The sequence below is a fragment of the Fringilla coelebs genome (genome assembly GCF_963513975.1).
Source record: "Fringilla coelebs genome assembly, chromosome: 5".
Classification (NCBI taxonomy): domain Eukaryota; kingdom Metazoa; phylum Chordata; class Aves; order Passeriformes; family Fringillidae; genus Fringilla; species Fringilla coelebs.
In genome coordinates this window covers 11,900,055-11,926,179 of record NC_140033.1, presented here as the reverse complement: position 1 = coordinate 11,926,179, position 26,125 = coordinate 11,900,055, and the positions used below count along the sequence as shown (strand labels likewise).

At 38.7% G+C, this 26,125-nt stretch overlaps 1 protein-coding gene across 3 annotated transcripts in view; it reads right to left on the bottom strand.

The window, feature by feature from the left end:
* The window catches only part of MAGI2 (membrane associated guanylate kinase, WW and PDZ domain containing 2), a gene marked incomplete at both ends in the record, with an annotated part of 698,114 nt that overhangs the window by 133,139 nt on the left and 538,850 nt on the right, over positions 1-26,125 (bottom strand). For 2 of the 3 annotated variants that reach the window (XM_084205312.1, XM_084205313.1), the window contains 3 exons: positions 14,690-14,872; positions 16,292-16,413; positions 23,265-23,322. In XM_084205312.1, the coding sequence (XP_084061438.1) occupies positions 14,690-14,872; positions 16,292-16,413; positions 23,265-23,322 (363 nt within the window). Of the gene's footprint in view, positions 1-14,689; positions 14,873-15,552; positions 15,682-16,291; positions 16,414-23,264; positions 23,323-26,125 lie in introns of all 3 variants that reach the window. The other variant, XM_084205311.1, reaches the window with a different exon arrangement.

The following is a 26,125-nucleotide window of genomic DNA, read 5'->3' as shown; positions in this document are numbered from 1 at the left end:
TGTGATTTTTCTCTTTTACACAGAAAATGGGATATAAAAGAATATCTAACTCCATCACTAATAGCAATAAAATAGTAAGGCTATGGTGCATGAGAAATTAAAATTACTCTGAAGGAGCAGGTTTGATATTTTGCCCGAACCTAAACCCTGCTATTGCAGGATGTAAACTGAGGTCACAAAAATGTTGTATCTCATGTAATTTCTAGTATTAGGAGAAGAACTTGCTGTCACTGCAGGAAAGAGTAAAAATCTTGCTGCAGTCTGTAGAAGTGGATGCAATTATACTGTACAGGTATCATGCATCACTCTGCTTGTCAGCTGGACAGGGCTGCTTGCATTGCCATGGGACTGCTGTCAGAAACTGATTAACCACACTGACTTTCTCCCTCCAGTCTTGACTCTGAGAGAGGTTGTTTCAAGTGTCTTTTATGATTTCTGTTATACTCCAAATTTAGGGTGATCTTCTGGAAAATGATAGATTAAAGGTTGTCGACATTGTCTTGATTGTGTTTGCACTGTGCAAACAGATTTCAATACAATCTTTACTGGGCTCACACTTTGTATTTTATTCTTTGCTGTAGGGGCTTTGTTCTTGCCCCTCCTTTTCCCCATACTTGGCCTGGCTGTTTCCCACAGCTGTTTTCCAGTTATGTGAGAGAGAGGGAGAGAGAGCCAGCCTGATGTAGCTTGCTATGACCACTGCCAGCACTGCACAACTTAACTGGAGACCCAAATCAGGGAAAGCCTGGCTTTTTCTGCCAGCCTGTGGTAAAGCATGTTTAACACAGAATTTATACTGGAGAAAAAATTAGCACCTGATTCTGACACACTGAGGTAAAATGAGACTAACATCTAAGTGTTATATTTTTATGTGGAAAAGATGAAATCCCATATACCTGGGACCAGGCTGATCACAACTAGCTTGGGGTTAGGTAGAAGATTTTCCCAGTCTGTGGCAATTTTTCTGGAATAGGTAAATTTAAAAATCCTCTAAAATTTAGAAATATTGTGATTTTGTTTTTTCATGAAATGTTCTTAAGCTCATAATATTTTCAATTTGGATTTTTTTTTACTATCCCCAACATTTTTTGAAAAATATTACTTCCAGTTGACTTGAGATTAAAAGCATTATGCCCTAGCAAAGCTGAATTCATTACTCTTGCAGCAAAAAAAAATGATTAAAGTATCACAATCCTGCCTTCAGAACTGAACGGACTATTGAAAGGTAGTATTTACAACTCTGCACAGTTTAAAATAAAAATCCATCCACTCAGCATCTTGGCTGGAGTGGAATTTTTGGCATAAACAATTGCTAAAGTATAATTCTAATATCCCTATTTCCCCAAACATTTCAGAGCTACTTTTTCAACTGTGCTAGAAACAGTTGAATCTCTTATATAATAGTCAACGGCATTTTCTTTTGATGCAATCAAGTTTGGCCTAAAAAAATATATTCTTGTCTGATATGCAGAAAATAATTGGAACAAGACAGACTAAAGAGATTAAAACCAAAAAAATCTGCCAAAAAAATGACATTTTTTTTGAACTCTGAGTAAGGATGCTGCCATTGTGACCTGTCTAGAAAATGACCAGAGATGACATGTGTGTTTTCAACTTCTCCCATCTGTGTTAGAACAGCTCCCTCCCATTAAAATAAAACAACCTTCTAAAGTGATTCTAAAAGCACAAACACGTAAATGTGATCAATATTTTCACACCATGTGCAGCACTGCTGAGTTGCATGACTTTCCTGTGGAATTTGACAGAGGAATCCACCCTCAATCCCACTTGTCAAATAAACGAGGTTGGATACAGGTGTGGTTTCCAGTGCCAGTGACAAAGTCTGAGAGGAGGCAGTGTCCTTGCTCTGGATTCATGTGTTCCTCTTAAGCTGCCTGAGGAAAACCTGCCTGAGCACACCAGGCTGCTGTGTGCCACATAAACTTTTGTGGAAGTTTCAGTGCAAGAAGTCAACCAGACTCCAGCAAACAAGACAAGTACCAAGAGCATTGGCTGAGGCTCTGCCCAACATCAGGAGAACAATCCTGGCAAGCTGCTGGTGAGGGGGGTAGGATTAATGCTGCCCCACACATCTACTGAGCCTTTCAGTCCCATACCATGATGCTTCTCCACTTCCCCCTTACACTGTCAAGATCTCATCATTACCTCAATTTCCACATTTTCCAGTTTCCCACCTCTTTCTGATACATTTTTTCATTCAACCAATTTTTTTCAGCGCTCTTTCAGCCTTTCACTGTGTTACAGGCTTAGCTCTGACAGCTTCTTCAGAACTGATGGGTTTGCAGGATTTAAAGGCAGATTTCAGGCCAATAATCATGAACTGCTGAGAGCCTTTGTTTATTGAGACTTGCTATTTTGCTTATGTAAAGGTGGAATAGAGACGATCACACATAACAGCAGCATAGTCCAACATGCTTCATGACTGACTTTTAGCCCATGAATAAATTCTCACACCTATCAAGACAGGGTGTCCAATATTTTCTGACTTTTCCCCAGCAGTACTACATGTGATGCTCAGTATGGCAAAGAAAGTCTCAGTAAATACTGCATACAACGATGCTGATTTTAATGAAGACGAGATTAGTTTAATACAAAGAATTTTAATTTACTTCCATTTGGAGCTAAAGAAGAAAGCAATACATCAAAAGGAGTGAAACTGCCAGTGTTTAAAAGATCTGTACTCACATTAGTGCTCTCAGACCTTTCTTGCAGAGCTCCTTTCTTCTTTTCCTTAGAACCTTGCCCTCCCCCTCCTGCCTCCTACACACTCACACATGCATAGAAACACCCACTCTTCAGCCATTTCTAGCATGAAATTACTGCCTTTTCTCCCTGCCTCCCTGCAGAACAAAAACAAATTATGTCATCCTCAGCTCCAGCAGATCCTATTGCAGTCAGTTTTCTCTCTGTTCTGCACCCAGTCTCTGGAGATTGGACCCGCTTCTCCCCTCTCCACCAGCCAGAGTCCCCCTGACAGCCAAGACCCCGACCCCAGGAATTTGTCCAAGCTCTGCACACAGCCCTCACTTGTCTGGGCAAGGCAGCAGAGCAGCGTTTAGGGCACCCTGGCCCGACCCCCGTGGCACTGCTTCCCTCTGGTACCTGCTGGAGGAGGAGCGAGGAGGAGCCAGCGGTGCCCAGGCAGCTCCGCACGGAGCTTTTGGGAGCAGCAGGGCACCTCGAGCTCCATCCACCTCCATCCCCCAACTCAGACACAGCACCACACTCATGTGATTGCTGGAGGGGAGAAGGCTTTTGTGGGGCAGAGAGAGACAAGGCTGGAAGAATTTTTTGCAGGGGTTTCTGGCTTTCCATCAGGATTCACTTCCTGCCTGCCTCCTGGTTGGAAAAGTGCTCCTTATGTCATTGAGAAATTTTCATTACAGATCTTTAAACAAACAAGCCATTTTTTAAATGTCAGAATCATCAATTACAAAGAGGCAGTTGCATAAGTGCTGGAATGAACCTTGCTCCTCTTATAAAGGCCATGTGAGCAGGTAAACGGGGTCAGGTGAGAGGGGCATCTGTGCTAATATCCTGATTCTGGCAACAGACAGTGAAAGCTGCTTTTAGAAGTGAACTTCTAATAAAATGGCCTCAAATGTCTCTGTAACTCCCCATTACTGAAAGGTTTGCAAAGCTCCTCAAATATGATTTATATGCATGGAAATGTTTTGTCATCTCTGATGCAACTCTGGATAGTTTTACTTCATGCCATGCATCAAATGCTACAAGCCAGAGCACTGACAAAAATATTAATCCATGTGCAATTGAACACAGATTTCTCTTTTAATATACGTTGCACAATTGGGCTTTGACAGTATTTGGCCTTAATATCTTAAGCTGAACTCCATTAGGCTTCTCTTCACTTATGTTTCTAGCAGTTATGATGGGAGTTGAAAATTTCAAGAATTATTGGACTTTACTAAAGTTCTAAAATGACTATTTCTCCTTTTGGATAGGAAATTCAGGTACACCCATGTCAAGCAAAATATTTGCTAACTGTCAAGACAGATATTTGCCATTCTAAATGTACAGCAGAAATTGTATCTTAAAATTAATTAATTTATTCTTAAATTCTCAAAGAATTTAAAATTTGTTCTCAGAAGTGGTTAAAGGCAAAAAAATCAGTGGAATTTTTTAACTCTCAGATTTCAAAAAAAGGTACAGATTGTATTTGGTTGCACAAGTATGGAGGCAGAGGTGAATATACATCAATCTACTAATATTTTAATACAAAATTAAAATCTGAAGCTCAGCTAAATACTTACTTTTTGTTTTGATAATTGAATGGTAAAATAAAGCCCTATATGCCAAAACAAAAGAAAATCAAAAGTGGCATGACTGACAATATTGAAAGTACAATTCTAGAAAATTTTCATCATGCAATATGAAAATCTCACTTTTCCTGTCAACTTTTTGTACAGTGAGAATCTCTTTCTGACCTCATAGATCACTCTTCTAAAGAAAAAAAGCATCATTATTTATTGAATGAAATAGTACATGAGGAGATGGTGACTATTATTTTCAATGTATATTTTTGTCTGTTCATACAAATAGCCAAATCATGTGAGATAGATGTTAATTACATTTGATAGAAGAAAAGTAATTTCTGCAACTGCAGCATTTCTGGCAGCTACTGAGTTCAGTGCATGCTGCTTACTCAAGTGGCAACTTGCAAAACTTACAACAACTGCCCTAATATATGTGAGGATTATGACAATATATTTATCATCTCCTGGTCTATGTTGAATGTCCTAGTAGCAGAATCTGCAGATTTTACATGATGAAGTTCAGACTGAAGAATGAATTTATAGGCTTCCTAGAACTTTCATACACAAAACAAGTGTTTATTTCAATATGAATACTCAAATTGGATGAAGGTGTAACAGAATGTGATAGTGGAGAGAACAAATAATTCAACATTTTTTCTGTCTTTATATTTTGCATACTGAAATAAGGATGTCATAGTTTTAGTATATTTGTCTATGCCTTTGGCCTTTGTGGCCATTCTTCCATGGAGTCAGGCCTTGAATTAGTAGGCATATGAGACTGCACATACTTGAATAATTTGTGTCCAAATGATCTCTTTGCTTTTTCACCTTTACTCTTTTACATTTTACTTTACCATATTTCTTCATTTCTGTATGATCTCATTTTCTGCTAAAGATGTAGCACCTTTGAGCACCAGAATGTCTCCATTTACTCTTTCTAGAAGAGACTGAGGCCACTGTCTTAGGTTAGACAGGGTGTGTATGCCTTGTGTTTACAGTTTGTGTTGCATTTGTCCAAAAGAGACAGGATTTTTATATTATCATAGATCATATTTCCCTTACACCCTCTCTTCCCATCAAATTACTTCATCATTGGTTTCTGGGTTAAACAAAAACATAACTGAAGGGAGAATCTGGTCAAAGGTGAAACAGATGGATAAAAGACAGTAAGTGCTGTACATGTGGAATCTGGCATGGCTGGGCATGTTCAGACCTCAGCCACCTCTAATCAAATATCTTCAGCTTGCTATAGCTGGTGCTGGAAGAGTTGCTCTAAGGGCTTAAATATTAGAAAACACCATATATGAGCAGACCTGCTCATATACTCCTGCAGAAGATCATGTGGCACACTAATGTAACCCAGAATTTCACCTATTTACATGTCCAGTATTTTGCTGTTTCAAGTAACAAGCACAAATTATCATTCTTGGGACTGATAATCATAGATCAAAATATAGTGTCAACAAATGTGAATTTCTTTCAAAATTAAGTAAGTACCATAAACCATGAGTATTGTGAGTTGTTTCCTGTGTATAAATACAGATGTTATCAAAGCAAAATGAAAGATTGGTGTTCTTTTTAGACACCTCCTTAATTTCTGTGTAATGTGTGGACTTGAAAAAAATAAGTGACTCACTGCAAAATGAATTTTGAAGAAAAGTCACCATAGGAAAGAAAATGAGTTACATATACAATATTAAATCCTGATATTGGCATATTCTTTATGGGTACCAATATGCAGTAAAATATTGTAAGTGCTGGAGATGGAAATGAATTTATAATTCCTTGTATGTGGTTGAAATCAATCATCAAACTTCTTATAATGTTGTTGTTTGAACAGTTAGAGAGAATTAAGCCTATTAATTTAAAAAGGGTTTTTGTTGCTTTTTTAAAGTATTCATAAAACCACACATGTGAGTTTTGAATTAGGCTAGGGGAAACAAACATCCATAAAATTGTCAAAAAGGATTATTATTACTGTAATTAATCAATCAATCACTGCTTGGTCTAATAGATGATAAGGAAAACCAAAGGAGTCTATAAAAAGACTCCTTGCTGAAGGAGGAATGAAGTTGTTTAAGCAGGTGTCAAATGAAACTTGTGACAGCCTTTGCCATTTGAGATATTTGTGTGTGACTTGCAGGTACCACACAGGACTAACAAGAGAATGCTGCCTGGGAAGGCAGGAGGAGGCTAGGTGGGATCCCTGGAACTTTTAATGGCCCTGGACACCTATGTCTGTGCAACTGAATTGCACCCACATATTGGTAGTGTCAGTTACCTCCCTTCCCCTCCCCACAGCCACCCTTCTTGGGAATCTATCTTCCTTAGTGTCCTGCTTTGAACCAACTCGAGTTCAGGTACTAAATGTGAAATGTGAGACAGAAGATTCCCAAAATGTCTGTGTTATGGCAGACTTTAGGGTTAAACCCCAAACAGAGTCAGAGACCACTGAGTTCCATTTGGACCAATAATGGGAGCCCAGAGTCATCTCATGAAGTGAGAACAGCATGTGATGTGGACACAAGGAGTTCCTAAGAATTTTTTTAAATTGTTCCTGTGACTTAAACAACACACTGTCCATTTTCAGAAGCATTTTGAAATTCAACTTAGATGCTCTGCTACAATTACTCTTTCAGTTTGCATCAGTAATTTTAATTGAAGACTTCAAGGGAATAGACAAATGACAGGGCTAAAAAGCATCAAAAGCTCTCTTCATAGCTCGAGGAATGTCTATTTGTAGGCACTACTTAATGAATGCTCAGTAGCTCGAAGGGGCAGCACAGACTCAAGCTCTAAATCCCTATCAGGCAGAACAGACAGTGCCAAATGGATTTTTTGCAACTCAGAGAGAGCACAAGGATATTGAATATCCCACCAGCCAATGAAAAATCTGACAAAGTGCACACAAAGACCTCAGATGTAGACAGCAATACTGTGTGGTATACAAAATATGGATACTTTTTTTTAGTCTAGGCTTGTCCCTGTCCTGGTTATCATTCAGTGAGTACCTCATAATATAGTGAATATCAAAAGAAGAAAAATATGAAGAAAACACTAAAATAAGAATCTCATGGAGATTAAAATTTAGTAACTTTGAGACAAAAGTAGATACCTGTCCTAGTCCTTTAGTCAACATAAGGAAAAATTTACAGATATTTATGTGACTACTGCCTCAAATTATCTGAAAGCCAAAGAAACATAAAAAATATAATAAAAATTAATCTTAGAAGAAAGTAGCACAAGTATGAAAAATTTCTAGCAACCTAAGTACTACCTTCTTGTCTTTCTATTTACATACAGTGATCAGTGAATTGCCTGCCTTAAAATTTGAAAGGACAGGGGCCTGAAAATGAATCTCTTAATTGCTATTAATATTCATAAGATGCAAGTATTAGTTTTACTGTCACCATCACACATTTAAAACCACCTGTCATATCCCTTTCCCCAGCTAAATTGAGTCTTAATATATGATATCAAATAAATAGTTAAACTGCCATTTTTTTCCTTTGCTTTGTGTTTGAAACCCCTTAAATATAATTTTGTCATACTGCAGCACTTTCCTCTGTGACAGGGGAACAGAAGATCTGTCCTGTAAAATTTAAGATAAGATTCAGATTTAGTCCCCTTTAAACAACAAAAAAATAATTAAGAGTTTTGCTTTAAAGAATTCTGGGACTCAGAATAAAATTTTGAGGGCTAGCAAATTGAAAGATTGTTAAAACAGGGTTAATTTTAACTCTACACCTCTTGCACTAGTTAGTTTTCACACTAGTTATATGATGTGCAAGTTTTTATGGTGAGAAATATTCAGTGGATTAAATTAAATGGGATGCTGTGTACTGCAAAACAAAACAAAACAAAATTGGTGATATCAGTTTGTCTCAGCTATGAACTAGCAGGGCATCTGTTAACTCTGTCCTCATGTCTGGTGCAAAGCCCACAGCACTCACTTGGTGGTTACACTCACCAGACCCTCATAATCTCCTTGATTTAAAAGCCGAATTAACTTGTGAAATGAAAGAAGACTGGTACTGCAAAACCAGCTGAAGTTTTAACAAACAGTTACTCTTCATATGTCTCACAAAAAAGAAAATGTAACCAGCACTGCTAGTGGAAGGAACTATCAGTTTTGGTTGTACCTGATGCAAATATAGTGTTTCTGCTGGGCTTTGCACCATTCCATCATCAGCCTGGAGGGTGCTGGAATAGAAGCAGTAAATATAACACAAATTCACACCGACTGGCCTAACGTGGGTGGGAGAAATCATGCTCCACAATGCCTGAAGTAATTTCTGTTATTGCTGTTACTTACTTTCCAAACAGGTCATTTTCTTTCTCTGAACTCCATGGGATGATTAGCCACATATGGAGCCACAGAGAGATGTGCAGTCTCAGCTAGACTAAAACATCAGGTGAAATATCCTAGCTCCCAAATAAAGCAGGGGAAGTAAGGGAAGGAAATAATACAAGCTGGTTTTATATGTGCTGCTCTGCTCTCACCGTCCTGCCTCACCTGGCATCAACTTGCAGCTGCAAGACTGACACTTCATGAGGCCTTGGTGGATATTAAAAGAGTTTTTTAGCCTGGAGATGCAAAAGACAATGAAAAGATAGTCCTTCCTCAGTGGTCCCATTAGTAGCACAGCTTCTCGTTATCCTAACACCATGCCTTAACTTTGGGAGCCAGTTTTCCTGGAGCCACTGGATGAGAAGGTGTCAGGCAGGTGAGATAACCAAATTTCAGCCAGCTTTAGGCACTGTGGAAATCAAGCCTCACACCTATGTGCCCAGCTCCTGGCCAGTGCACCTCTTGAGATGGCGGTAACAGTTGGCTACCAAGGGAAGGGAATGTTGTAAAAGAGAAGATTATTGGTTGAGTTCTGACTGATAGCACTTCAGAAAGACATGATCTGTTTGAAAATGACTATAGATAATGTGGTGTGTGGTCATGCTACACTGAGTGATGTTCTGAAATTATTAACATTTCCAGATGACTGCCCGAACATAGATTTTAATTTTAACATATTTGCTTCTTTGGATTGAAGGCATCCTTTGTGCATGCATAGTTCATCTTTTCTGTTGCTCAAACTAGAGAGCTTGCATCTCAACTGAGCTCACATTAGGTGAGATGATGGTTTGTTTACATAATCTGACAATGGATAAACAAGGAACAGAATTAAGCATCTGTTTGAATTTATAAAAATGCATCCTTTTGTAGATGTCCCCAATTCCTTCTGTCTTGAGTACTCCACTTTTTATAAAGGTTGTAAGATATTAGCCTTACTGTGAACAAAAATATGCATGAATGAAACAAGATAATTATTTCCTAAGCCTAGTGACATTGCAGGCTCAACCTACAATGGTTTTGGGTTTGCTCTTATTCACTTAAATAATAACATTCATGGTTTTGTAGATCAACAAGTGTGGTTTCTCCAATTTTCTTACATTTAAAGTAACCTCAGCTTCTTGAAAAATTCATCATATGCAGAATATTGTTATGGGTCTTGACATATGGACAGAAGCAAGGCAATGGGCCACTCCTTCCAGCATTTCTAACAACTCATTTCCTTTGGACATCTCTAAGGTGCAGTAGAAATTCTGAGTGGCAGATGTGGGACCAACCTCTAGCTTTTTTCTCTGGGCTTCATCCTATTACAGGCATACAAAAGTAATAGATGTCTGCTTATTTGGTAGGTGTAGACATTTGAATTGTAGACAAGTGTAACTGTGAGCTGAACCTTATCTTTAATTTATGAATTTCTATCTCTAGAATAGATCAACTAACATAGAAAAAACTACCATTCCTGAGAGAACAACATCTAAAAAGGTCCAAGTTTTCATTGTTTACAGATGATTTAGCATCTTAAAGCTGGCCAAGTGCATACTTGGCGGATGAAATGAAAGAACGCATTTCCCCATTCCTGATTCACACTGTTGAGATATGACTTTCCCAACAGATTTATGTTTCTGGAAGGTTCAACCTGCAGTGACCAAAGATATTCATCAGCCAGAAGGGTCATCCCCAGACTCCAAGAACCACTTTTGCACCACATCTTTGAGCTGTTTCCTGGAAACTTTCACCAAAGGAAATGGAGCTGGCTGAAATGCGGAGAGTGAGAATCTTTCCCCGAGCTTGATTATGTGGGAGGGATTCAGTTTATCCAGTCCATTGAATAACCTTGAGACTTGTAGGAGAGTTTTTGCCTTTGCAGCTTGAGCTTTTATCTGACTCAGCCTCAGGCCTAAATCTTTGTTTGCCTTAGAACAGCAGTCAGTCAAAATCACTCACTGTATAAAAATCTTTTCATGTAGATGCAGTCCGTTATCAACAATTTAATCAAATGCAGGGACATCTTAAATACAGAGAGTTTTCTGTTGGCTGCATGAGGCTTCAGATAAGACAAAGCAATGTAACCTCCCAAGAAAGAATGTGGTATCAGCTCCTAGGTTGTCCTGATATAGACAGGGATGCTGTGGAATGTAATGTTCATATCCAGCAGCTTGATTGAGCTCCAAATGCTGAAACATGTCCTAGAAAGGCATTTTCAGGATTATTAACAACCATTAGCACACAGATGCTAGATTTACATGAGGGCATAATAGCCCCTACAAATTCTGAAACATCTGGCAAATGGGATCAGGAATGCAATTTCAGTTGTTTTTGACTCATCCACTAAGATGTGGTTCCTCTGAGTCTGCTTGTGAGGTTTATTGTGGGTCTAGGACAAATATAAATACCTCTTAGTGCCCAGCACTGGGCACCAAGGGGTTCTGATAGCCTGTCAGGACCTCAGACATCTCTTGTTGCATCTCAGTGCACTCGGTTTGCCTCATTGCTTTGTTTCACAGCAATGCCAAGTCACTGTCAGGCAGCTGCTTCTGTGTTCCCAGTGGCTTCCAGGCTTTCAGCAGTGTTCCTCAGGGGTCAGTACTGGGACATGCACCATTTAACATCTTTGTTGGTGATTTGGACACAGGGGTTGAGTGTTCCAACAAGCTTGCTGACATGTAGCTGTGTGGTCACACTCTGGAGTTCCACCTGGTTTAGTGGTTCGCCTGTTTCTGCTGTGGGAGGTGGGACTGGATGATCTTGAAGTCACTTTCCAACCCAAACCATTCTTGGCTCTATGTTCCAAAGGATGAAATCCAAAGTTGCTCCATTTTACAACCTTCAGGTCAAACTGCATTGTTATGATCACATTTAAGGGTGACAATGTCTCACACAGACTCACTTTTTGAACAGCATTTGTCTCTGACCCCTATATTAGATTTTGGGTGGAGAAATAAACCAAAGCAGTTTTCTACGAGCTTGTTTCTTTAACAATTAGCTTGAAGTACAGCTTTGGTGTCTTCAGTTTGTAGCCAAAGTTTAGGTAAGATAAATGATTTGGTGCTTTTCCTTTGTATCGCCCCCAAATCTGATGTGAGTTTGAAGTATGAAGATTTTGATAACCACTTAGCCAAAAAATAGTATCAGCTGTGCAAGGGACAGGGTCCTAAATCATATTAGAGCTGGGTGCACCAGTGCTGTGGTTATTCCTTACACTCAGGTTGCTTCACAGATCATTGTCACTGCCCTCAGACTTTCTACAATAATGCCCTACTGCCACAATATGATGTTTTGATCTATAACCAAAGCTTCCCATGACTCTGATCATGTATGGAGTGCACATAAATTGAACAATGACACATAGTATAAAAAGAATAAATAAAATATTTTAAAAGCTCTATTCATTATCCAGTGATGCCTAACTAACAAACAAAAAGAAACAGATGTAATTTCAAGTAGTTTTCCAAAGTAAGATTTTAGCAGCTTTATGAACAAAAAGCTATTGATGGAACCTGGGAGGCTTTCATATCTTCAGTTGATTATATTGTACAATAGCTCAATAGGGAGAGAAACTCCAATTCAGGAAATGTGAAAAGGATTTGATATCAGGAAATGCAAGCACTCTGTTGAACAATGCTTTTATAAACATTCTGACCTTAAATATATTTCTCCAGCTTTCCATTAACATATTTAATTCATAGAAACAACGTTAGGTGTCACAATCATTAGTCTGAGATTCTCCAGTTACTTTATATCAGAATCTGTCAATTTTCTTAAAAACAAAGATGTTTGAGGCCAAAATTTCTTCTGAGATCTAATTTTATATGTTTTGGGGTCACATCATTATAGTTTGATTATATATTTGAATGCAAATTTCTGGTTTGCATTCCTAATATAGTTTAATTAATTACCTGAGGAAAAAAGCAATGCTATTTCTATGCACTTTAAAAAACATTTTTCTTACATGTTCTCAGCACAATCCATGATGACAATAATGACCATCAACAGTGTTGTGAAACCCACATTCAATTTCATCACAAAAATTCAAGTAAGTTGAAGGATACCCTGTTTTCCAGAGAAAATTACTCCATATGATCAATTTCACTAATAACCAACCCACACTTCAGAGGGCTTAGCAAGTAACTATATTTGAGTTCTGCATCTGACAATGCTAAACCATGACAAACAAGGAAAAGCTCTCATGCTGTTATTAGATAGTATTGAAAATATAAAGGAAAAATGAAGTTTATGTCACTGAAATCTTTTGAACTTCAGGAAGTCTATTGTATCCTTTGTTCCTCTAATCAGCTAATTTAATAAATTTTGCCTTTGGGAACTATACTGCATTAAGTTAAAATGGCAACAAGTACTGAGAATTAAAAAGCTGTTAGACTAATATTTTTTGTAAAATCAGTGCCAAAATTCTATATTCTCTTTCTTACATTTTTTTCCTTCATATAAATTTTCTGTTTATCTCTTTGGCATTAGAAAAATCATGCCAGCTAGAACATTAGTTTTGAAGCAAATCCTGTTTGGGTTTTCTTTAAATAATACTTTTCATAACCTTTGCACTTCCTGCTTGGCGAGTCCTGGAGAGTCCAACAAAATAAACTAGAATCCAGGGGGATTTATTCTGACATACAAATGTGACTCTGATTAAAAAAAAAAACAACCCAACAACAAACACCTACAATAAAAGAAAGATGAAATGAAATTTTCAGAAAAATCACTTCAGACTATTCCACTTGTATCATTTGTGCCTGCATGTGTTTCTGTGTCTGCTCCTTGCTCTATAACACACTAAAAGGATCTTTCTCTGCTGCTGTGACCCATCCACATGGGTCTGTTATCAAAATTTAGAAAATTATCTTCATAGTGACTCTGGCCACCATGAAGTGCCTTTTCTACAGTGGCAACAACAATCCCAAACTAGCATTTCTTTATTTCAATGTCTTGGTGAGAAATGGAAGGATAAATTATACACATGAATAAATTCTGCTGGGGAGAGATGGTACAGAGTGGCAGGACTGCACAAACACAGTAACACAGTCCCTGGTAACCAGCTGTACTCGTGGAAAGCCCAATGGACTAAAGAACAAAAATCATAGAACAATAGAATGGTTTGTGTTGAAAGGGACTTTCAAGATCATCTACCTCCCTTGCCACCCACCAGACCAGGTTGCTCAGGGCCCTGTCCAACCTGGCCCTCAACACTTTCAGGGATGAGGCATCCACAAATTCTGGGCAAAAGTCTTCACCGTGAGAGCTGAGAAACACGGACAGGAGTCCACAGAGGTTTTGGAACCTGTGTCTGGACAAAATTTTCTCAAGACCCTGAGAAACCTGATCCAAGCACAAAGTTAGCCTTATTTTAAGCAGGGGGCTAGTGACTGAAATAATTCTATTATTCTCTGACTGTCTTTTCCTAATGAAGATGACAACTGCTTGGAAAGGGAATTCATCTTCCTCCAAAAGTTTCATCCCTACATAGACCTGATGTGACCTTTCAGACAGTGGTTTGCAATCTTTATCAATCTGTGAACATGAAAATGCTTGCAGTGGTGGTCCGGATCAGCTTTCAATCTCTTCAGAAGTTTCTTTTATTTCATGAGTTTTCACAGATTCTTTTTTTAATAGGACACAAATGCCTGTGTGTCCATATGCCACACTGAAAACTCTTGTTATGATGGTTCTAATGAGAACAGTATTGGATGAGAGTCAACTGATTATTTTGCAAAACCATCCTTTCTAAAGAAATAAATTTGCACTTAGTAGTCTGTGTTCTCTCTTTTCTTTCCATGTAGACTTCCCTTAAGTAAACAGTCTATAAACCATAACCCATTTTTACGTAGGGAAATGCAGAGATCTTTTCTCCCTTAAAATATTGTGAAATTGGAAAAATATCTACCTGGCTCTTATTAGGAAGAAATTTTTACCAAGAAACTTACCTTTTCTACATATTAACACAGAAATTAATATGGAAAATATATGTATTCATGGAGAAAGTGAGACTCAGAAATCTATTTCTCATATAAAAGAACAGATGAACCTTCATAATTACCTGTTTCCATTTTCCCATCTTGTGCTGCAGGCCCATCAGGAATTACACTCTTCACCTGGAGAAACTCATCCGGCTCATCCCCACCAATGATGGTAAATCCAAAACCCATGTTGCTTTTCTTAAGAGTTGTGCTGAGGAAAGTCCCCTTCAGCTGTGATGCATCACGGGTGAAGAGTGGTTTTTCTACATCAGTCAACACAAACAAGAAAGACAAAAGTTCTGATCTAGTCACAACACAGCAGGGACAGCACATAACAATATTGGCAGACACCAAGTGGCAGTGCATCAAAGGCAAGAAAATAAAAGTGTGCAGGCATTCCAGGAAAAATATTTGTGCGTTCTTGTACTAATACAAAGCTTAAAACATATTTCTTATCTATGGCAGATCAGCCATAAATGAAAAGATACAAATATCCTTTGATATTAGAAATCCATTTAGAAGTGGCTATTGCGTAGCTAAAATAATCACAACAATAAAAATGATCTGTGAGGTAATTTAAAAACCTCTTTCCTAACCTATAAATTCAGCTTTTTCTACAAAGTAATACATTTCTCATAATTTCCCTCCCAGCCACAGTGAGGAAAATATCCCCTGTGAATGTCTCATTCCACTTGTTACCCAGAAGAGGTAAATTCTAGACGAGCATTTCTCTCCACACACACACGGGGTTTAGGCATCCAACAAGTGACACACATGACGGCTGTGCAAACCCCGTGAGCCCTCTCCGCGTGCCGCGGGGTGCGCTGCGGGTGCCGGGGGTCCCCGTGCTGCTCTCCCGCGCTGCAGTGGGTGAGGAGGGTTGGGGAAGGTGCAGACTTGGTGAGCCCAGCCGGCCCCAGGGCCGGCGGGCAGCTGGACGTACCGTAGAGCGCGCCGGCCCCGGCGGGGTCGCGCCGGCACAGCCACAGGTCGCTCACGCTGCGGGACCTCCGGGGAGCGGGGCGCAGGCGGGCAAATTTGGGTCTAGGTAAGGTTGATGAGGAGCTTTCTACTGCCACAAAGGAGAACAAGCCTCACTCTCTGACTGTGAGCTTACGTTAAAGTTCATGTGTTGATACCAGTACTGTTTGACGCTTACGCGGCTCCTTCTGAGCGCATTCATTTTTGCGTTACCAAGTGGCTGCATTCCTGTAAACTCCTATAACACCGTGCTTGAGGCTTTTAACTTAATTGATGCTTGCTAGATGAGCTAGCTTAGAAACATACCAAACATCAATTAAGAGTAATTTAGAGAAAGTACAATTAAGTATTTCAATGTTGCTAACCTTGGGTGCTCAAGAGAAAGTTGTACATTCCCAGGAGCAGAATTTTTGATTTTATTTAGAAAATTACTTTGGGAGTCTTATTGTGCTTTCATTTTCTCAGCCTTTTGGAAACACTAGATTCAACTTTTCTGTTTTTTCTCTGTGCCTCTGAAAGTTTTAGTTGGCTGATGAGTCCTGCAACTGTTGGAACCCGGACATTTAAGGGAGAAAATTGCTGAGATATAAGTGAGCATTGGCAACACTATTCTTTTAAGTAGACTATGACAAAATCATTGTCACATAAAGAGGAGAGCAGGATCATTCATCTTAACCAAGATAGCTGACATGGTACTGTACCTCGGAAACCTTGGGCCTGCATAGGCTTTGTTCCAAGTTCTGCGTTGGGCATGTTATGCTGCTGTAGCTTCCTTTTTGCTTCTAGGACAGGGTTTTCAAATTGAGTTCTTCTATTTATGTGGCTGGAAAAAAATTGGTTTTGATTAAAAACTGGGTTCAGTTGGGTGAAATTATAATTTTCACAATAGGCCCCAATGGGCCTGAGCGTGTCTCTCACATTCCACACAATTATGTTGGGGATGACCATATACAACCAGTGCCCTGTGTAATGAAAAGCACTGAGCAGCATCACTTCAATATGCTAAATCTGCTACATAAAAATGGTTTTGATCTATGGGACTATCTATTAAACATCAGCACTGCTGAAACATGCTACAGCAACAGTTTTTCATGTCTTCAGCATGACAACTGTTCTGTGTATGATTCAAAGGATCTCAACCAGTTTTATGCATTATTATCAATTAGTTGTAAGTGAATTTACTCACTTCCAGAAAAAGCCTAGACAACAGAGTGCTTTTATGATAGCAATTTACAAATAAATCTAATGGGCAATAAATTGAAGATTATTCCTTTTTAGTACTATGGTGTGTATCTGCTCAGCTGTACAAAAAATCAGATGTGGAAACTAAATTAGATGGCAGATTAGAACTACGCAGATCATATATGAAATATAAGAAAATTTAGTACATACATTTGTTCTTGATGTTTTACATTTCCTACTACAGGTCATTAAGTCCATCTCTGGCATTACACCATTATTTTTCTGCACTGTGTTTAGGACTGTGATCTTTACTACTACTGTCACCATATCCTTGATTTAAGTTCTTTAGAGAACACATTTTGTCAATTGCTGAGCTATCCTTCAATCCTGTCCTGGGATATGTTTTGCAAGTTTTCCGAAGGAGGCAAAACAATGTGGCAGGCTGCATGGAACACAGCTGTAAGATAGAATCACAATAAAATCACAACAAAGAGAAGGGGCTTGTGCTTCCAACACTGCTCTGGGGGAAATCAAATACATATGTACAGAAGGGCAGACTTTTGTCACTCCTTTTTTGTTCTCACTGGGTAACTATCTAGTGAGGTCTTCTGAAAATCCAATCCCAGTCATGGGTTTAAGCACTTGGACAGGTTACCTGGTAACTTTCACAGCTCTAAGATCCTAAAAGGGTCTTTTTTTACATTGCAATGACCTTTTGTGCCACATCAAGCACTTTTCAGGTCCTTTGAGATTTTGATTTTACCACAGCTTTAAAAAAGATAAGTGGAATTGCCATTAGGAAGTGAGGTAGAAGAAAGGCAGCAAGTCCCATGGGAGTGCAATACACTTGCAAAATAGGATTTAGTGGCTAATGAAATGAAAAGACTTTCAGTCATGTAAAAGAATATTTGATTTAATGAGATGAAGTAAATGTGATAAATCCTTAAGCTGCTACTTTGTTCACATGGCTGTAACTCATTCAAGGGGCTGCTAGCTTGCTCTCATACTCTAAAATTTTCATTAATAGCTTTCAGTAAATTTTGGTCTATGCTGCAGACAGAGAGGGACCCTCTTATTTCCTTCCATTCTTCAGACAGGCTGTTTAAGATTGTAGTTATTCCTTTCCTTGAGTTTTGCTTTCTCTTATTTCTAGTAATTGTCAGGGTCTTCAGCACCTTATTCTATTGCAAACCTAGAAACTTATGATAAAAGGAGAAAAACTTCACCAGTTAAAAATGGAGAAAGGAAGAGTTGTGTGCATTAAATAAAGGTAATCATGAACTACTCACATAAGCATGAAAAAAGTAAATATGTGATGTGTTTATCATTTGATGTATTTCCATGTTGTAAAGGAAATACTGCTTTTGCCTTTACACGAGACAGTCATGAAACTCAAATACTACATAAAGTTCTGAGCACCCATGATCAAATGAAATGAATCTCTATGAAAGGTTTTACAAGACCAGTATTCAAACAGAGTATTCTATTATAGAAGATCAAAGGAGTTTTAGCTTTTTATTCAAGCAGAATTAATTCTGATATATAATTGCATTCTATGAATACATTTGGGAAGTAAATACTAGAATGTATTAAAGATGCCAGGATTTCAGACTTGAAGTCTGTAGGCTCCTCACCAGAGAAGTGTGGAGTTAGAAAACAGCTTCCAGTAGGAGGTATGGAGTACAATAACTGGCTTGTTTTATGTTAGCATTTGATAAGGTTTAAACCAGGGTTGCTATACATGTGGCTTAGTTGCTTCAACACCGGGATCATCTCTTAATTTAGGGGCTCCAGATTATCCTGCCCTGTTCTCCAGCTGCCCTCCACAAGAGCAGAGACTTCCCATGGCTTTTGTGCCATATCATGCAGATGTAATGGATATCCAAGATTACACTCCAGTCCTCATTCAGGACCTTGCATTATGCTTAGTGTCCTGTGCAGTTGCAGGGCACACCTCAGAGCTGCAGGAGGGCCTCTGCAGACCTAAGATTCAACTTATATGGGGCTCTGTGATATAAGAGAAGTTGGGATTTTAGCTAATCTGTACTCATGGCTCAAGAAAGATTAATTACTGTGGTACAGACATCACAGCTAGAATCCATTTTCTACTGCCTACCTACAGTTTCTACGTATAGTTAAAGTTGTGGTTTGGTCCATTTAAACAGAAATATCTCTAATAACAGCTGAAAATGACATTTCATCCTATCAGATCAGATAGGAAGGCTAACAGGTCCTTGAAGCACCTCATGTTGTTGGTGCAACTTCAATAATTCTAAGCTCCAATTTATTCTCATATTTTGACTGCTTTTGGTAGTGTGCAATCTCCAAAGCACAATGTGAAATTTCCAACTAATTGAAAAAAAAAACAACTGCATTAAATATTGTGTCCAAGAGGACTCAAAGAAAAGAAAGTTATATTTATAATCAGTCATTTTTAGCAGTCAGTAATATTGTACTGATGTTACATGAAACATATCTCTTTTATGCAATTTTAAGTGCTATACAGCTTCTTGGCTAAAGCAGAAAAAGTTCTCCTGATGAGTTCACTTGAGAAAGAAGTTATTAAGCTAAGTAATTCTCTTGAAAGGACATTCTAGCTTTTCATCTAGCTACTTCAACAGCATACACAATATTTATTACTAGCCTAGGCCTTCATAAAACAAGCCAAATGTGAGTTTTAGAGATAGTTACAAGTAAGTGCTTTTGTGGTTAAAACAGATTTTGGATGGTAGCCAAAATATATTGCTTATTGCTCATAGGATCTAATTCAATGAACAGTTCTAACTTAAATTTTCTTCCTTTATTTTATACAATATATATTAAATCAAAAATTCTAATCCAAAACCTAATCCAACTAATTTATTCTAGTGCCACTGTGGCTGTGCAGAGAAGGAGTGGCTGGTGCTGCTGGCCCCTGTTATCTCACTGTATCTCAACTGGGGACACAACCTCAGAGGTAGGATTTTTTTTTTTTGAGCTGTGTTTACCTGTGATATCAAAATACTGTCTCTGTGATGGGGAGGCACCATCACCACCAGCCAAACTATAAGACACAGACACAGTTCTGCCCTCTCAGCAGTCAGTAGGGCCAGGCTAAGTTGTTTTTGTGAGGAGTTTCAGGTTAGATGCACTTAAGCCAACTGAAACACATCATTAGGAGATTTGTGGGCTGTAGTGCCTAATTTGCAGGCTTCAGCTGATGGTCAAGGCACTGAGCTCTGACAATATGGTAGCAGGTCAGGGCATGAGCATCAGTAGAAGGATTTTAACCCCTCTCCTTTTCTTAGCTACTTTCATATATGAGATGGGTTTTTTTGCAGATCTTGCCTATAGCTTACCCAATGGGTAATGGGCACATTGCCCACATGCCTATTACCCAACAAAGTAATTCTGGGGATCAAGATGCCTATAAAATGGATGGTCTAATGTGCAACTTGCTAGTGCCTATCTACTCTTCATATTCACCTTTTTCAGTTGATAACGTTATAATGACAAAAAGACCTGAGATAATGCTTTCTGTTTGAGTAGAGAATTGTCAGAAGTTGTAAATCAAGGAGGTATGTTTTTCTGGGATAAATACCTATATGGGTAATTTAGCTGTTTTATTAAACAGCCCATGTCTGAAAATTGAGCTCTGTGTTGTAGTTAGTCATCCTTAAAGAGGAAAACAATCTTTTGGCAATTAGATTCCTGAAAGACCCGGTGCACTCTAATGACTACTTTCTCTCCATAGTTCTGCACAGCTCAGTGCTGTTAGTTCTTAGTTTGCAAATTAAGACCAGATTGCATGAAAGTTAACAAACATATAGCAAACACTTCTCATTTATGTCAAATATCTACACATTATAAATGTACCCTGGACCTGCATAAAAAGGCAAATACAAATTATAATATTATCTCACAACTACATTAATACATGATTAAGAGAAGTACTTTCACTGGAGCCTTTTTTAATAGCAGAATTTGCAAATACATTGTGATTTGTTTTTAGTAACTTGACTAGGAAGAGGTTTAAGTTTCTTTGTTTTGGTTTGTTTTCTTTTTTAGCTTTTTCTCTGGTCTCAGAATATTTAATCTGAACATGGCTGCTCAGGTGAAAGGGAGTCTGTCTGCCTCTGTCTGCCTCACTGCTCAACTGTACAAATTTCCCATGGGATACAAGGATCTCAGTGAGCAGAGTACAAACCCTTCTTTTATGAGGATTTTGTAGGCCTGCATGTAACTTGGACTGGACCTAAATATGTTGAAGTTTGTAATCTTGCTTCTCATAATTTACCTACTTTTATGACAAAATTAAGAGAGTTTATTGTCATCTGATTTTATCTAGTTAAAAATGAACTCTATCTGTTGAGTACTGGTAATAAAAAAGCTGTGACTTAATATATTGTAGCAGGAAAAATGGAAAGCAATCTTTGTTTCAAACTTATTGAGCTCAGACAGCAAATTAAACTACAGCTACATTTTACTGACTATAAAACTCCATGTGAATTTAGCAGGGCTGCAGTTTTAATGCCACTCCATGAGCATCCATTCCACTTCTAAAAACCTCAGAGACTGCAGTAGGTTTGATGTATCTGCCCACAAATCCTATCTGTGGTAGGATTAATAAATTTGGCACTAACAGCCTTAAAATATGTAATTGCACAATAACATCTGGGCCTGGTGCCTTGCATCTGTTTACCTGTGGTTGGACATGAACTGCAGTTAAATACTTGTTCCTTTTCTGACTGCAGTGGAGTGTGAGCCTTGCTGCTGCCAGAATGCCTCAGGCTGCACCAACAAAGGGAATCTCAGTAAGAGATGACTGCACAGAAATTGCACAACACCTGTTACACCCCAAAATACACTAAAAACCACTGGGGCAGAAGATTTATTTACACCCAGCAGCTGCATAAGTGCACGTGCAGAAATCTTTGGCAGCGGTTAGGTACAAAATGATATGAGAACTGCAGCCCCTACCCACCTGGGGACAGCAAAAAGAGCTCAGGCATCACAAGAGGGAGTAATTGAATGGTATTCTGTAGGGACTTCAAAATTTTGCCTTTTGCTTCAATCTGGACTGACTGAGGTGACTTGAACTGAGCAGCAAAGTAGACAGAGCTGCTGCCTCTTTCACCTGAGGGCAGGAAGCAAGCTGGGGACGAAGAAGGAGAGCAGGTGCTCTGGCATTTGGAGAACAGGACAGAAGGAGTCAGCAGAGCAGTGAACAAACTCCATTTTCTGTTGGTTGTTTGCTTTGTAGAAGGCTGGGGAACATGCATGGGCATTCACAAGCTGCTGCTGTGACAGCAGGTAAGAAAGGGGCATCTTACATCTTCTAGACCTCCAGCAGTCTGATGATTTTTTGATCTCCCTGCAAACCTGGACCCTTGCATAACAGCAGCATATCCTGAAGCCTGGAAAAGCTGCCCCTCCAATACCTGTCCAGGGCAATTCTGCAGTCAGTGTGCTGGTATGGATTCAAGAGACCAAGGGAAAAATATGAGACATAAAGGAAATTTTCTATCTTCTATGAACGAGATAGATAAATATACTGCTTGAGTGTCAAGATTTGAAATTGAAATTTTAGGTTGGGGGCAATATTCTCTAAAGATCTCTCTTGTTTAATAAAAGGCACTAATGGATAGTTGTTTCTAAACCATTCAAGTGCTATCTGCACAGTGACAGTAGTGGTTTTCTGTTTCCTCTCTTGCACATTATCTGTAGAGAGCAGAGTGAAAATAGACCCCTCCCAAACAGGCATCACAATCTGAATCTAGATTAATTTTTCATAAGTCTCATGCACTATGTTAAGTTAAAAAGAAGAGGAAATAATCTCTCAGATTTACTTATTTTATGTACAAACTGAACAGATTCTACCATCACTTCAAACAAAAGCATTTTTTTGGCCTTTGCACAGAGGAATGAGCTTTTTTCTTGTTTCATAACTAAAACAGAATCTGAAGAAAATTAAACCAAGGATTGTGCTATGAAAATAGAGTTTATATTGTTTTCAGCTGCACTTTTAAATACAAAATAAAATATAAAATTTTATATGCAGTGTATAAAAAACTTGACTTCTGGTACAACCAGTATAAACACCTGATTTGCAGCAAGTGAGGACTACCCAGAAACAGATTTTACCTGAGCTAAAATGATTATGCTTTGCTCTGTTCATTGATTAACAAGATTTATACCTTGCTGGATATCCAAAGCTTAGACAGAAAATGCAACGTGTCTTTAATGGATGTGTTCTTTGTACAGGTGTCAGTAGGAATGGTACCATGAAACCAGACCCTGGGTAAAGAGGGTTGCTGAATGCCTGAGTCCCTGATTTGGGACACTTTGAATATATCTGGATACATTAACTGCCTTGATGACTGAGAATTCCTGGTTTACCCTTAGTTTAACAAGTAATTGTACCCATTCCTTGCCAGGCTGAGCATTGCAGAGGATACCAGTATTAGGTCATGACATATTAACAGCAACTTAATATTGAACTTGGGAACTTACTCAACATAATAAGTGCCATAAATGGGATCATCAATTTTCTCCCAGCCATATGGAAGCTCTGAAAAACAAAGAGTTAACCCCTCTCAGTAAATACAGTACAGAAGGCAAAGATTTCTAACAACAAAATTGTGGAGCTTTGCTGGGTGTTGAGGGAAATAATAGTGAAATTAGATACAGGGACTAAAGCAAAGCCAAACCATGAACACCCCCCATGGCAGCCACAAGTAGTAGTAACTTGGAAATTTGCATGTAAAACCAACTCTTAGTTTCTAGAGCAACACATTTTGGTTGAACTTCATTGTTCCAACAGTTGTACCAGCCAACAACTGTAGCACAGCTTGTGTGACATCACTGACAGAGAAAGTGAGGGCATTCTATTTTCATTAATAAAACACACAAAAAAATGAATTTGCTCTTTGAGCTTTTTTCCTTAGGAATCCTGGAAAAGTTGGTCTAGAAGGAAGGAAAAGAGTTTGCCTCCTGCCATATAAGTACAGTTAGTATACTGAAATGTTTGCATTATTCTTTTTACTGGGATAGCAATTCCACAATCTCCAAAGGCATCCTGTTCCAAAGGTAAGTTATATATAAGGAACACAGGAGCACAGAACAGTACATGAAAGTACAAACCAAAATAAGATATTGTAGCATCCTCTGGACATAATGCTAACTATATTTTTCAGAAGCAGAGATCCCTAAAACATTCTGGTCTTAAAAATGAAACTGTTGCAAATATTAATTCAACAATCTTGAAAATCAACCTGCATTCATTTATAACCAAACTGCCATATATACATTCATGTACATCGATACTTATTTTATTATCACTAACACTGAATGTTTACAAAAATATTATCCTGCCAACAGAATTTCCTCTTGTGTTTAAAAGGCACCAGACAGAGGCAACAAGTATTTCAGTTGACATGAATAGAGTAAAAACCTCAGTACCAAGTGGTGACATGGATGGAGGAAACTCACAAAGGGATGGGCATTCCCATTATGCACAGGTATTGATTTCTGTGCAGTCAAAGACTATGACACAATGTATGGGGAGTGGTGCTGAGATTCTAAAAGGAAATTTTACTCTGGAATTCCTTACCTCAATTTTTTTTTTTTTTTTAATTCTTTTTAAATTCTATTGCACTATTTTAAATTGACTTTTTGGAGACAATGACTACCGAACTAGACAGAGTAGAACTGATGTAGATCACATTGAACAGTCATTACACTGATCATAAGGAAGTACTCCTGGAGGACTTGAACTTTTTTTATTTTTTTCACTGACAGTATGAATAGACAATTATTAACTTGCTCAAAGGGGCAAATAGGAAAGTAAAGCCTGAGTGGCAATAGGGAGGCTAAAGGGTTAAAAGGCCACGTTAAACTCTTCTTGTTACTTGTCCTTTAATTGTATCTGTAGTAGCTGATCCTTTCTTGAGTGAAGCTGTTTAGATTGCTGTGAACTTCATGTCACATTGCCCCCAGGGGATGTTCCTGCTCAGCCTCTTCCAATCCTGCAGTGAAGGACACAACCCTCTGCAGGAGACAGGCAGATGAGGAAACTCCAACAGAAGGCTTAATGTTGATTTCAAGTTTTCCTTTTATTCTTAGAATATTGTTAGTTTTGAAATCTTCCTAAGTCCACATTCCGAACTATTTTTGTCAGGGTTATTTTGCTATTGTCTTTTCATAGGAATAAAGACAGCATAAGATATTCAAGCTGGTCTCAGAATTACGGAATGGTTGATGCTGGAAGTGAACTTTGGAGGTTGTCTAGTCCAACTGCTCTGCTCAAGGTAGGGTCAGCCAGATCAGATTGTTCAGGACCATCTTCAGTCAGCACTTGAATATATCCAAGGATGGAGACTCCACAACCTTTCTGTGTAACCCAGTCTGTGCCCTTTGGCCTCCTGCCCTGTCACCAGACATCACTGAAAGAGCCTGGTTCTGTCCTTGCATCTCTCCTCATTTATTTAGATTGACAACACCTCCCTTGAACCTTCATTTCTTCAGGCTCAACCATCCCAGGTTCAGGTCCCAGGTCTCTCATCCTTTCCTCCTAGGAGGGATGCTCCATTCCTTAATCACCTTAGTGGCCATTCACTGGACTCTCTTCTTCATGGCCATGTCTCTGCTGTATTGGGAGCCCTGGCTGCAGCACTCCAGCTGTGCCTCTCCTGTGCTGAGCAGAGGGGCAGGATCATTGCCTTGTTCTGATGGTGATGCTCTGCCAAGTGCAGCCCAGGAGCCTGCTGACCTAAGTTACTGCAGGGACACATCACTGGCATGTCGAGGCTCCAAGCATTAGAAAGCCCTGTGGATGCTCTTCATAGACCTTCTCAGAACTTGACTAAAAGGAGGTGAATCACCCTGCAACAGCTCTCACAAAATCCTGTGTATCTTGGGACAAGATTGTGTAGTGTAATCCATAAATATTCAAAAAGAAATCAGCTGATGAACCAATCCTGTATTGCCCCTACACAAAGTTTCATTGCCAACTCATGCATGATAAGCAAGGCAAAAATCTGCTATCAAAAATTATGCTCTTACCAAACACTATAATACAGGATGAATATAAAATATTAGCTTAAATACTCTTAGTACATTTTATTTTCATGTAACCTTGCACAGTTTTCTTCTGCTAATTATCTCCTGTTGCTTTCATATCTGTCCATCTAAAATTAAATTTCTTTAAAGAAAACTCAGACAGGTACCAGTAAGGCCTGTACACATAAAAGTACACACAAACACACACACCTCCCCATATACATACACACACAGGTGTGCACAGGCTCCTCTCCCAAAGTCCATTAGTAGATGCATTTTTTCAAAGTACTAAATAAATAAATAAATAAATAAGG